The sequence below is a fragment of the Taudactylus pleione genome, unplaced genomic scaffold, assembly GCF_031769625.1.
Source record: "Taudactylus pleione unplaced genomic scaffold, aTauple2 ptg000114l, whole genome shotgun sequence".
Lineage (NCBI taxonomy): Eukaryota > Metazoa > Chordata > Amphibia > Anura > Myobatrachidae > Taudactylus > Taudactylus pleione.
The window spans coordinates 23,203,532-23,217,410 of NW_028284516.1; the positions used below are offsets into that span (position 1 = coordinate 23,203,532).

A 13,879-nucleotide genomic window follows, 5' to 3' on the forward strand; every position below is an offset into this window, starting at 1 on the left:
TGTGCTAGAAAAATGGCTGCACTTTAAGATTTAGGCCTCGCCACTTTCTCTTTCATCAAATATTCACATCATCCATTTACTGCAGACCTAGGGCCTGATTCAGAGATGTACGTTAATCCGATGATTAACGTACATCTCTGAAGCCGAGTTCTGTGCAAGTACAGAACGGGTCCTGCGATCTTGCTCGCAGACCACCCCCAAGTCGCAGTATGATCGATATGTATGGTGCATGGTCACCGTGCCCGGAAATGGGGGTGGCCAAAGGAGCAACCATCGGTCGCGATTGTGATCCCAGCCTGTGACGTCGGTCGCAGTGCTGGAATTGCAATCGCAGCAAGGTGGTGTCTGGCACCTCCTTCTGCAATTGCATCCGAGATGGACTGAATTGCACAGATGCTTGTGTGCATATCTGTCCATCTCTGATTAGTCACTTGGCATGAGTGTCCAAATTGGATAGATACTTGTTATTCTGTCTATTAGATGCTAAATTTAAATTACAACGAGAATCTTCCAGAGTTCTACTTATGTGGTGGCATACAATATATTGTGGCCTTTCCTTTCAGGGGCTGTTATTAATGTGAATAAGATGAATACTGCAAGTGCTTTGATTATAAGCCTACAGAGAGAGGATCAGACTATAATAAACTGCTTAGTAACATGCTGGGCAAGCTAATGGTGGCTGTGTAATGGTGAAGGGTGTGACTTATGCTGGGTACACACTAGACGATATGTCGTCCGATCCGGTGGATCGGAGCAGCTTATCGGGCACATCGGGCAGTGGATCTGGGGTGACTCAGGGCACTTGCAGGTGTGCCACGGGTTGGTGGTCCAGTACCAAATAAAGTGATTTTAGGCAGTGTCATAGGCAAAACCAGTGCCAATGGCTGCCAATAAAAAAATGAGGACAAAAAGAAGCGCAGCCCTGTCAAACACCACATAACTGACCCTATAGGTGCGTACACACTGTGAGATCAGGAAAGATAGTACGATTACAACATTGTAATCGTACAGTCGTTCTTGATCCCCTGCAGTGCCTACACTGAACAATCAGTCGTTCAGTGGAGGCACACTCCATCATTCCTGAACATGGGCAATCTGTCGTTATCGACAGATTGGCCTGCATGTTCAGGCGATGGACAATGTCGGAAACGACCAGCGGGCGCGCATCGCTGCTCGTTTCCTACATTTTAGTGCACGATTTGTGCACGATTACGATGTTGTAATCGTGCAATCGCTCAGTAATATCGCCCAGTGTGTACACACCTTAAGGGTGACATATAAGCACAATTACATTTATTTTTTGCTGAAATTCTCAGAATCTTTTGGCCCAGGAGTGCTGTGGAAAAAATGCGGATACGCTAGGGTGCAGGATGCATGCTCCCGCGGGTCATTAGCGACACCCTCTGTCTGCCCTGCATGGATGGCCGACGGGAAATGCCGTTAGCGAGGGTTATGCTGCTGAATGCAGTATGGCCCCCGCCGTTGCTCCGTCGCTGCTCGTGACTGGACCCGGCATCTGCAAGTGCATACATACTTGCCGATGCCAGCTCCCCCGCCAGCGAGGTCGGGCTGTGTATACATCATCTAGTGTGTACGCAGCCTTAGGGGTAGATTGTGAGTTGGATGTAGCCGTGTGGCCAAATGTGCAAGGACTGAGATGCCCGCTGTCCGGGTCCGTAGACACTGAAATACCACTTTGTGCATCTTTAAACCATCAAAACTTGCATCAACCCTATGGCAGGTGCAGGTTCTGCGTCCAAGTATGGCCTCCTATGCGGGCAGTTCAGCATCTGTGCCCGCAACTACTTTCAGAGATACCCCAGCGACAGTCCCATGACACGCTCAGAAGATGGACCCATCTCCTTTTGTTTAAATAGTCACCTCCCTGTCACTGCCCATGAACGCACAATACAGTTTCAATGTCCTACTCTGTGCATGCATCCGAAATCACAACAGCGACTCACAATCGGGACGCGGCTTAGACACATGAACAGTAAAGAAATAAAATGGCACAATTACATACAATATGGACATAGTGTATGACTCAGAATTAGGCTTTCAGTGGCAGAGCAGGGAGCATTATAGGAGAGGTTGGAGACGTCCATAGGGAGGAGCAGTGGTGGATTTCCAAGTAGGCACATGTCTTGGGGCAGCACTAGCTGGTGTTGGGACAGCTGGCCCCCTGCATCAGAGCTTTCCATTGCCCCAAGTTATCTGCGGCTATTCAGCCACAGGAGGCTCGCATGTAACAAAGTACATCCACCATGGGGGATGCACCTCGGGAGCCCGGAAGAGAAGCTACTAAACCTGCAAAAAGACAATAAGAAGGTTGCTGGAGGGGGTTGCCAATAATATTGTGCCTAGGGGTAGCTTGACCCCTTAGTCAAGTGGTGAAGGGCTTTATATATGATGGTCAGGAATTTGCAATGGATTCTGAGGACTAGGAGCAGGGTGGAGACGCTGTATTGCAAGAGAACAAAACGAGATGGAGCAGCAGGATAGGTCAAAGTAGCAAGAGGACTTTAAGAAAAAACAAAACTATAAATAGCTCTATGCCACAGTTGCTGAGGTCTCACAAATCTTGATCCAAATTGAATAGGATTCATCTGGGCTTGTAGACAATATTCTCTACCCTTGCATGTCATTGATGAGTATTTACCAGATGGAAAATCTTCAGAACATGGCAAAAGTTTTTGTATTAAGGGATTCAATATTAGAAGTCAATGATACTCACTGCGTCACTTCCGCAGAGGTTTATTTCACTGCAGCTGGTAAGTCCTAAATCCACAGTGAAATCGCCTTACATTTACCGTCCCAACAAACATCTGGGCTGGAGTACCTCGTGTGCTGATCAAGGTATACAGTGACAGTGGGGACGAATACATTTTCCTAAAAATTATTTTAATACTGCCATCATTACTGGACATTTTGGGGTCTTGTGGACCAATACAGAACAAGTGACAAAGATGACCTCATTATGCCAGAATTCAGGGATCATTGGGAAAAACTGGATCCAGTGCAAAAAGGCAGCTTTGTGGCAGTTAGTGCACACTGACATAGGTGGTAATACTGCTTGCTTTAATCTGCCTGGGATTAAACAATATTCAAACTGCATATTTCACCCAATCACTAAGTGGGAGATGTATCAAACCTTCAAGAGCGATCAAGTGGACCCATAGCCCATAGCAACCAATCAGCTGGTTGCTATGGGCAACTTCTTCACTTGATCTCTCTCGAAAGTTTGAAACATCTCCACAGTGAGAAGTTAATACATCTCTGCAGGGTACATACAGGACATATTCTGCACACTTTAGTGCAGTGATTATTTATTTGCTGAATTTAATACATTGAACAAAAAAATGGGATTTTGGTACCTACCGGTAAATCCTTTTCTCTGATTCCACAGGGGACACTGGAGGTGCTTACGCTGGGGTATAGAGGCGTGGATAGCTGGAGCCGGCACTTTAAATAATTTAGAAGTGTGAAGCTCCTCCCCCTCTATGCCCCACCAGCCCTCAGTTTAGAAAATGAAGACCGAGAGGAGATGGAGAACAAGCGGAGTGAAAGGGAGAGAAGAACACACAATAATCAAAACATACAACATACGGAACAAACCGAACAGGCAGGCGAAGAGCGCTGAGGTGGGCGTCCAGTGTCCCCTGTGGAATCAGAGAAAAGTATTTACCGGTAGGTACCAAAATCCCATTTTCTCTTTAAATCCACTAGGGGACACTTGAGGTGCTTACGCTGGGGACGTCCCAAAGTTTTCCCCACGGGCGGGAGCGCTTTGCGGCGCCTGCAGAACAAGGCGGCCAAAACGGGATGCAGAAGTAGCAAACGTATCAAACTTGTAAAACCAGACAAACGTGTGAACTGAAGACCAAGTAGCCGCATTGCACAATTGTGACGTGGAGGCTCCTCTACCGGCCGCCCATGACGCACCCACAGAATGTGTGGAATGAGCCGAAATGGAGGAAGGAGGACGACGGTCAGCACTATTATAAGCCTGATGAATAGTCAGCCGGATCCAACGTGCCAAAGTCTGCTTAGATGCCGGCCAACCCCTCCGAACAGCATCATAGAGGACAAAAAGCGACTCAGATTTACGGAGAGACGCCGTCCTGGCAACATAGATGCGGAGAGCCCTAACCACATCCAAGGTAGAAGACCCACCAGAGTCCTCCAGCAACGACGGTACGACAATAGGCTGATTGGTATGAAAAGCCGACACAACCTTGGGAAGAAAGGAGGCTACCGTCCGGAGTTCCGCCCTATCCGCATGAAACACAAGGTAAGGTGGCCGACAGGACAGAGCTCCCAATTCCGAAACACGACGAGCCGAAGCGAGAGCCAGGAGGAGGACAGTCTTCCAAGACAAGTACTTAAGATCAACCTCCTCCAAAGGTTCAAACATGGGCGACTGAAGAAACCGAAGCACTAAGTTTAGGTCCCAGGGAGCTATCGGAGGTACAAAAGGAGGCTGCACCCGCAAGACTCCTTGAAGAAATGTCTGCACCTCAGGAATGAGGGCCAATTTTCGTTGAAAGAAAATGGAAAGGGCAGAAACCTGCACCTTTAGAGTTCCTAGCCGAAGACCAGAATCCAGACCCGTCTGAAGGAAAAGCAGAAACCGGGACAACCGAAAAATTCTAGACGGCAGACCCCGACTTATGAGATATAAGCACGCCAGATGCGATGATAATGCGCAGCCGAAACTGGTTTCCTGGCACGTAGCATAGTAGGAATAACCGCGTCCGGGATGCCCCTGCGTCTTAGGATATCGGTTTCAAGAGCCACCCCGTTAAACGCAGTTGCGCCAAATTGGGGTGTACGAATGGGCCCTGCTGTAGAAGATCCGGGCGTAGAGGAAGGGGCCACGGATCGTCTGACAATAGGGACCGAAGGTCCGAGAACCAACTTCTCCGAGGCCAGTTCGGAGCTACAAGAATTACAGAGGCTGTTTCTTGTTTTATCCTTTTTAGAAGACGAGGAAGAAGCGGAATCGGAGGGAAAAGGTAAACGAAGTCGTAGATCCACGAACTTGTCAGGGCGTCTACCGCTGCCGCCTGCGGATCCCGAGTTCTTGAGACGTATACTGGGAGCTGATGATTCAATCGCGACGCCATGAGGTCCACCTGAGGACATCCCCATCGACGTATCAGCGCGTTGAACACCTCTGGATGAAGCATCCATTCCCCGGGATGCATATCCTGTCGACTCAGGTAATCCGCTTCCCAGTTGTCCACACCCGGTATGAATACCGCCGACAGGATTACTGACTGTCTTTCGGCCCACCGAAGGATCTGAGTTACTTCCCGCATAGCCATGCAACTCCGAGTCCCTCCTTGGCGGTTGATGTAAGCGACGGCCGTCGCGTTGTCGGACTGAACTCTTACCGGACGAGTCTTTAGCAAGTCTTTTGCCTCTATCAGAGCATTGTAAATCGCTCTGAGTTCCAACACATTTATGGGCCACTTTTGTTCTAGAGGGGACCATCGACCCTGAAAGTGATGATCGAGGACTACTGCTCCCCATCCTCGAAGGCTGGCATCTGTTGTTACGATGATCCAGTCCCACACTCCGAATCTTCTGCCCGCTAACAGATTGGTGGATTGTGTCCACCAAAGAAGGGCCACTCTGGTACCGGGGCTCAGACGGATCTGTTGATGAAGAAGCAGATGAGACCCTGACCCGTGTGATAGCAGTTCCAGCTGAAACACCCTGGAGTGGAATCGGCCGAACTGTAGCTCCTCGAAAGCTGCTACCATCTTCCCCAAGAGGCGCAGACAAAGAAGCAGGGACACCTTTCTTGTTCTGAGGAACAGCTGAACTAACAACCGGATATCCCGGGCCTTGTCTATTGGAAGAAAAATCCGTTGTGAGGCCGTATCCAAGATCATGCCCAGAAACAGAAGTTTCTAGGACGGATTGAGATGTGATTTTTTGAAGTTGATTATCCAACCGTGTTGGATTAGGGTCTGATATGTCAGTAAGGCCTGATTTGATAGAAGAGATACCGATGGACCCTTGATTAGCAGGTCGTCCAAATAAGGGATTATGTTCACTCCTGATGACCGAAGGAGAGCGATCATTACTGACATAAGCTTAGTGAAGACGCGGGGAGCCGAGGATAACCCGAACGGCAATGCCCGAAACTGATAATGATCCTTCAATATGGCGAAACGCAGAAAAGCCTGGTGAGGTTCCCAAATGGGGACATGGAGATAGGCATCCTTGATATCCAGGGATAATAGGAACTCCCCTGGTTCCAAGCTCGCTATAACTGACTGCAGAGACTCCATTTTGAAGCGATAAATCTTCAGATACAGGTTTAAAGACCTGAGGTTTAAGATAGGCCTGACCGAGCCATCTGGTTTTGGTACTACAAACAGGTTCGAGTAAAACCCCAAACCTCTCTGATGTTCCGGGACCGGAACTAGTACAGATGATACTACTAGAGACCGGATAGCCTCCTGTAAAACCCTGGCCTTGCTTGCAGGCGTTGGCAGACTTGTGGTGAAGAACCGAGGTGGAGGGGGGACTTCGAAGTCTATTCGGTACCCCAGGGAAATTAGTCTGCGGATCCACGGTTCTGTAGAGGTCCGATTCCAAACCTGTTGAAAATCTTTCAGGCGGGCTCCTACTGCAGGAGGTCCCAGATGGGACGGAAGACCGTCATGCCACCTGCTTTTCCGCTGGTTTAGGCTCTGGTCTACGTGCAACGGGGTGTGGACGACCTCTACCTCTGCCACCTCTATGTTGCGTGGGAGCACCTCTGGCTCTACCACGAAAGGAATGTGGCGCACGAAAGGAATGAAAGGAAGGTCCATTATACGATCTCCTGGGAGCTGGAGCAACCGACGGAAGGAAGGAAGCCCCCCCCCCCGTGGCCTGGGATATCCATTTGTCCAGTTCCGGGCCAAACAGCATATCGCCTGTGAAAGGTAAACCCTCGACCGCTCGCTTGGATTCTGCGTCCGCTTGCCAAGCGCGCAACCAGAGGGCTCTGCGGGCTGAAATAGCAGAAGCAGATATGCGAGAACTAATCTGACTAATATCTTTCGAAGCTTCTCCCAGGAAAACTGCAGACTCACGGATGTGTTCTGCTAGTAGACGTAACTCTGCTCTTGATGTACCAGAGTCCAAACCTGTAATCAACTGGTCAGTCCAGCCGACCACTGCCTTGTTAACCCAAGCGGTAACAAGGGTGGGTCTAAGTTGAGCCCCCGCTGCAGTATAAATTGATTTTAGCGTTGTCTCCAACTTATGATCCGAAGGATCTTTTAGTACTGTAGCTCCCGGTACTGGGAGTGCTGTTTTCTTAGAGAGACGGGAGACTGACGCATCGACTGGAGGGGGTGTCTCCCACTTTTCCATCATGGTTGATGGAAAGGGATAAGTAGACGGAAACCGGCGTGGAATTTGGAACCGTTTATCCGGTTGCTTCCAGGCCACTGAGAGCTGCTGTTGCAGCTGCTGTGAGAACGGAAAAACCGTAAAGCTCTTTGGTCGTTCATGAAATAATTCACACTCCTGGGATGCCGGTAGTACATCCTCAGGTAAATGCAGAACTTTTCTGACCGCCAAAATTAGAGATTCCACCCCTGGAGAGGTGGACTCTAATTCTTGAGGAGAAGCGTTCTGTAACGCTTCCTCCAATTCCCCTTCTTCTGTTTCCTCCGTAGCGAGGAATTCTTCGTCCGACTCTTCTGATTGGAGAACCGTCGCCAGAGTACGCTTTTGTGTCGGTCTTTGGTAGGAAGTGGAGGGTGCAGGCACCACTGTACCCATCACCTGTACCAGGGTGTCTAGAGACTTGGTTAGCCCTTCCACCCAGGGAGGTTGAGACCTACGTGCCTCAGCTAACTCAGACGTTAAATCCGTCATAACTCCAACCATGTCAGCGGCCCATGGGGGAGCAGGTACGGCCGTAATAGCCATAGGTGGATCTATTGCTATACAAGCATCACATAAAGTAGACCCAGCGGCATGCGGCTTGGATAGTTTGTTGTTACACTTAGAACAGACAAACATCTTTTGAGCCGCTTTTGTTCTGTTTGACATGGATACACACAGTCACCCAGACACAGAGGGACAGCAGTAAAAAGAGAATAGAACAGAAGGCTGGTATGGGACACAGAGGAAGAGGCACTCCCCACAGATTAGATTCCCTGCCAAACACCCCAGCTACTCACAACCTCTTGCCAGGGATGTAGCCAGGAGATCAGCCTTCTGTAATCACTGCATACAGCCTGTAGTGGAGAGATGCAGTTCTTTTTTTTTTTTTTGAGGTTAACACAGCAGCCACGCTGTACATGCAGCTCTTGCCGCGTTTTCTAGCCAGGGAGCCGCTCTGGAGACCGGGAGCCCGCGCTGTTAGGCTCCGCCCCCTTTCTCTATGCCCTAAGGGCTAGAAAATGGCTGCCCCCGCCTGCAGGATCCTCTCCCCTCTGTGCAAGCCCCGCTGAGTAGGAGCCGCTAGCCGCGCTCATCAGCGGGGAGAGTTGCATATAGTAAACAGCGATATTGCGCTCTATCAAGCCAGCGCTGGCCGCAGGACAGGGGACTGGGGATGCGCAGATGATTTATACTCACTGCACTCCCCTCCGGACGGCTCCTCTGAAACAGCACTCACAGGATCTTCTTTCTTCCGTGTGTGTGTGTGCTGTGTGCGGCAGTAAGGAGCTGTCAGATGCTTTTAGTGAAGCACTGCACACTCCTTCCTGCAACCCAGAAGGTTAACAGGGTGCCAGTAACCCGGACCCCACCTTTAGAGAGGTGGCGAAGGGTACTAAGAAAAGTAGTGTAAAAGATGTTAGAAATAATAAAATAAAAATAAAGAAATATATGTTAAATAAAAGAAATAAAATAATTGACTTGCTGGAGCACAGCAGGTTGTGACCAGCTCCAAGGCACATTTTCTAAACTGAGGGCTGGTGGGGCATAGAGGGGGAGGAGCTTCACACTTAATGTTATATGTTAAATTATTTAAAGTGCCGGCTCCAGCTATCCACGCCTCTATACCCCAGCGTAAGCACCTCCAGTGTCCCCTAGTGGATGAAAGAGAAATAAGGTTAATGTGTTGAGTTTCGTATTGTGACAGCTGCATGAAAAAATAGTGCAATGATCAGTCTGTGGCAAGCGCAATGTAATTGTGGGTTTGCATTAGAACAATACAGAAAACCTGTGGGTGCTGGTCTTTTTACTTACAGGTCGGTTTTAACCTTGTGAAAATGATGGAAATGAGCACCTTTGCTCAGTGCTTTTGGATATTGTATGGTTTTAACCATGTGTTGCTTTGTCCTCGACTACAATTATTCTCTGTTTATTTTATACACCTGATCTGTCTTCTATTGTTGGATTTATAGCTTTTCATACACCTCCTGGTATTTTGTCATACAGTGTGTAAATAGGTGCACATGCCAAAACCACAGCGGAGAACTACGGCCGGTACAAGAGGTGCTGTGGCAACTATGGGTCCCAGAGGTGTGGTGGGGCCTGTAGCCGCCATGCACCTGCAATGTCAGTAGTTCCACACCTACCTATGGTCTATTACAATGGCATTACAAGACTTGTGAAACTGAAACAGGACTTCCCTGCAAATAGTTCCTGCTTAAGATCAGAAGAGCGGAGTGAGATCTGCAGGACGAACAGACTTACATGCTGCCCCTTATACAAGGGGGAAGATGTATGAAGCCCAGAAACGGTATCAGCGCACGTTATGTGCGCTGATACCGCTTCTCCCCGATGTATGATCGGGGGTCTGGGCGGTAAATTACAGGGGCGCTATGCGGCCCTGTCATTATCGGCGCTATCTACAAGATAGAAGCGCTGAGCGGCAGGGCTATGTACGAACGGTCAGATCGTCTGACCATTCGGCCGGCTGTAGCTGTCGTTATCGACAGCTACAGCCTGGCGCTAGCCTATCCCCACAGCAGGGACAGCGCTGTCCCTGCTGCGGCGGCTGCCGGCTCCAGGGCTCCACGCGGGGATCTCGCGATACATGCGAGATCCCGCGCATGCTCAGTGGAGCCGGCCGGGAAGAGACACAGCGCATCAGCACTAGGCTGATGCGCTGCTGTCTACAGCGTGCAGCGCCAGAGGGGGGAGTTAACGCTCCCCCTCTCCGGCCGATGAGATGTTCTTACATCTCATCGGTAGTGTTTCCTGCTTCGCCTCGGTAAAGAGGCGAAGCGGGAAGCGTTATAGCGGCACGTTGCATGCCGCTATAATACATCTACCCCAAGGTGTGGTATGGGACCCAGGGGTAGATGTATTATAGCGGCGCTTAACGTGCCGCTATAACGCTTCCCGCTTCGCCTCTTTACCGAGGCGAAGCAGGAAGCACTACCGATGAGATGTATAAACATCTCATCGGCCGGAGAGGGGGAGCGTTAACTCCCCCCTCCGGCGCTACCTGCTGTCTCTTCCCGGCCGGCTCTACTGAGCATGCGCGGGATCTCGCATGTATCGCGAGATCCCCGCATGGAGCCCTGGAGCCGGCAGCTGCCGCAGCAGGGACAGCGCTGTCCCTGCTGTGGGGATAGGCTAGCGCCAGGCTGTAGCTGTCGATAACGACAGCTACAGCTGGCCGAATGGTCAGACGATCTGACCGTTCGTACATAGCCCTGCCGCTCAGCGCTTCTATCTTGTAGATAGCGCCGATAATGACAGGGCCGCATAGCGCCCCTGTAATTTACCGCCCAGACCCCCGATCATACATCGGGGAGAAGCGGTATCAGCGCACATAACGTGCGCTGATACCGTTTCTGTGCTTCATACATCTACCCCCCAGTGCTTTAGTTTTCCCCAACCACCAGTACACATTTTCTGGTCTGCTATACCAGATCATTTACAGGCTGTGATTTAATTGTGTATGTCTGCAAAAAATAAAAACCTTTAACATTTGGACACAGCAGGCTGCTTACTACCTTATGCTAATGAAAATATACACCCGTCTATGCCTATTCTATTGTCCGTCTGTCTTCATGAAGGCCGTGCCGCTCACTGTTTTTCATCCACAGCTGACATCATTAGTATCGTGACACACACCTACACCATGCTGGGTTCAAAAGATCCATCAGAAGCAGAAATCCCATCTTCATCCGCAAGCTCCACAACGAGCAGGGCAGACTGGGTGCACCCCCACCAGACAACCATGTTGCCACCCAAAAAAAATCGACGACACGCAGAGATCAGTGTACGGACAGATCAATCTGTCCACACTTTCAATCTCTATCTGTGTGCGCATGCATATTACAGCGCTCACAATTTGCAGAGGTCCGAGACATACGTTCCCATTTGGCTTTGCGTCTAACTCCGAATTAGGCCTTGTATGTGTCCTTCAGAAGACTGCTTTACATAAGATAGTATTCTTGCACATTCACTATGTTTGAATATATAAAGTAACGTACCGCTGTCACCTGGGGTCCAGGCAGCAGATGTATCATCACTGAAGGGTCAGAATCAGCAAAAGGTGTCATACAGCTGATGTTTCATCATTGGGATACTGAGGATTTCTACACAACATAGGAGTACTCTGATATGCCCTATTTTACCAGTATGTGTATTACCACTAAGCTTAATTACCTTGTTGTAACATTAAACTACGTACACCCTGTTGTTGTCTTTTTATTAGAAATTGTATGGTGCTGGTGTGACAGGAAGAGGCAGCGATCCATACTCAATCCTTTATCGGGGGATTCTGACAACTTTATATGGATATTACACAGTTGAGATCTATTTTGCACCATTATCAAGTACTGTATGATAGGTAGACAAACAGATAGATGGCTCCATTTAAAGTAATTCACATTTTTGTACAGCAGTCATTTAACATCTTCATTATCAGTTGCATGGCCAGCCATGCCTGTACTGAATGCTGGTTTAACATATTCAACTATTAGAGCATGATGAGTTGGAGTTGCCAAATTAGATTGTGCTCCCTAGAGGGACATTATAAAGTGCTGTGCAACATACTCACTGGGAGTCTGGATTTAGAGCAATTATTTTACAGATATATAAACCCCTAAAAAGAAGGGAGCCTGAGCATAAAGCTAGCAAAAGTCATTTATGATCTGCAAGCCAAAATTATAGCATCTTCTGATGAAAGTTAAATCCCCTGATCTGCCCATTCTCTATCTAAAGGTGGATACACACCTAGCAGATATATCTGTAGGGGATGCAATCGGGAAGCCGGCTGACATTATACCGACAGCCGGCTTCCCGACTGTCATACCCCGGCGAGAGTGAAGGGGGGGGGGGGGTCCCTGGGAGAATTAGGTTTAGGCAGCGGGGAAGGGGGGGCTTAGGTTTAGGCACCCCTGAGGGAGGGTTAGGGGGGTAGGTTAGTTTATACTTACCTGGGGACGATCGGGATTTCCAGCGCTGTTGGGATGCCGCTGCCGGGATCTGTTCCGCTGTCGGCCTGACGCTGCCGGGAATCGAATGGCCGGCCGTGCGGCTGGCAGTATTTCATACCGATTCTATCTGTAGATAACAGTTGTGCATATACTGAACGATCAGCATCTTCCAGGGAGCTTCTGGTCCCGCTGCCCCCCTCCCCAAGGCTGCCGCTGCATGTGTAGAGGTGATCGGCTGATCATCCATAGATACTGAGTTTCTGTCCTCCCTGAGCTCGGTCCACCGGCTGTGCAGCGCAGCCGACGCAATATGTCTGTGAACATATCCCTGCATCGTCCGCAGACATATCCCTGGTACACACCGGTCGTCGTGCACAAGATATATTGGCCAATCAATTGATCGGCCAATATAACCGTCAGTGTGTGCTCAGCTTAAGTGCGTACACACCTATAGACATATCTGCCCAAACTGTATGGCAGGAAGGAAAATCTGATAATGTGTGGGAGCAAATAACCATAGAAATTGACTCCCAAACACTGGAAAATGGACCAGATTTTCCTTCCTATAGATATCTCTAAAGGTATGTACGCAGCCTAAATATGGTGTGCTCACATTAATAAGCCTGCTTATCATCGTCTCATTTTTACCTACAAGCAAATGGCTTGATATTGACTGAGATATTTAACTTGGTTTGTCAAAGGATTGCTTGCTGTATGTTACATATAGTTCAACAATTTAATTATTTCCCGTTTATCAACACATACAGTTAATAATGTATCTCAATTAGCCAAATATAGCCAAGCAATGTAAATTGTTCCAGCATACTTATTGCAATAGTTTTTGTGGAGTACATTGAACATTTTAGTGACTGACTTGTTACAGTTATGGAGGTAAGAGTAGAAATGGAAATAATATATTTAGTGGTCTTGAGACATAATTCATGAAACACCTCTGAGAAAGCCGCCAGTAGGAGCAGCAATACGTGTCAGTAACATACCCTGTCAGCAGCACTTGCACTATAAATCACTCGGGTGACGATACCACAGAACCAACACTCCTTACCTGGAATTACCCCAATATTATCCTCAAGTAACTGGTAAAAAAATTACCTTATGCTGAATAATTTTTTAATATTTAAAAAAGGGAAATACCCCTAATTTTAGGCCCAATTATATTATCACCTACCAGGCCAATTGGAGGATAAGGAACTTATGTCCATATTATTCCTGACTTTATCTGCTGACTTATTCAACTTTAATGATGCATACACACGGTCAGACTTGCTAGATCAACGATGAACGATTTGACCAACGATTTCATGAACGATTTCTGACAGTATTAAAATGAATGAAATCGTCCAAATCTGACTGTAAACACATCAGATGTCAGATATTGTTATCTGACAAGCGGGAACGCGCATCGTTCATCGTTGCAGGCTCACATGTCAAATTTTCTTTCAGATATGAACAATTGAACGATTTTTTTAATCGTTATCGTTCAGATGACACAAAATCTG

The 13,879-nt window shown here is 48.4% G+C and overlaps 2 protein-coding genes across 2 annotated transcripts in view; one reads left to right on the plus strand and one right to left on the minus strand.

The window, feature by feature from the left end:
- Positions 1-11,090, plus strand: part of SBSPON (somatomedin B and thrombospondin type 1 domain containing) — a 49,893-nt gene extending 38,803 nt beyond the window's left edge. The window contains exon 6 of the transcript XR_015878330.1: positions 11,025-11,090. The gene's annotated coding sequence lies outside the window, so the exon portion shown is untranslated. The remainder of the gene's footprint in view (positions 1-11,024) is intronic.
- Positions 2,897-8,064, minus strand: LOC148525009 (uncharacterized). Its single transcript, XM_088471491.1, has 2 exons — positions 6,744-8,064; positions 2,897-3,087 (listed from the first exon to the last, which is right to left on the minus strand). The coding sequence occupies exons 1-2, from the start codon at positions 8,062-8,064 to the stop codon at positions 2,897-2,899; spliced, it is 1,512 nt and encodes a 503-aa protein (XP_088327617.1).
- Positions 11,091-13,879: the final 2,789 nt, after the last annotated feature.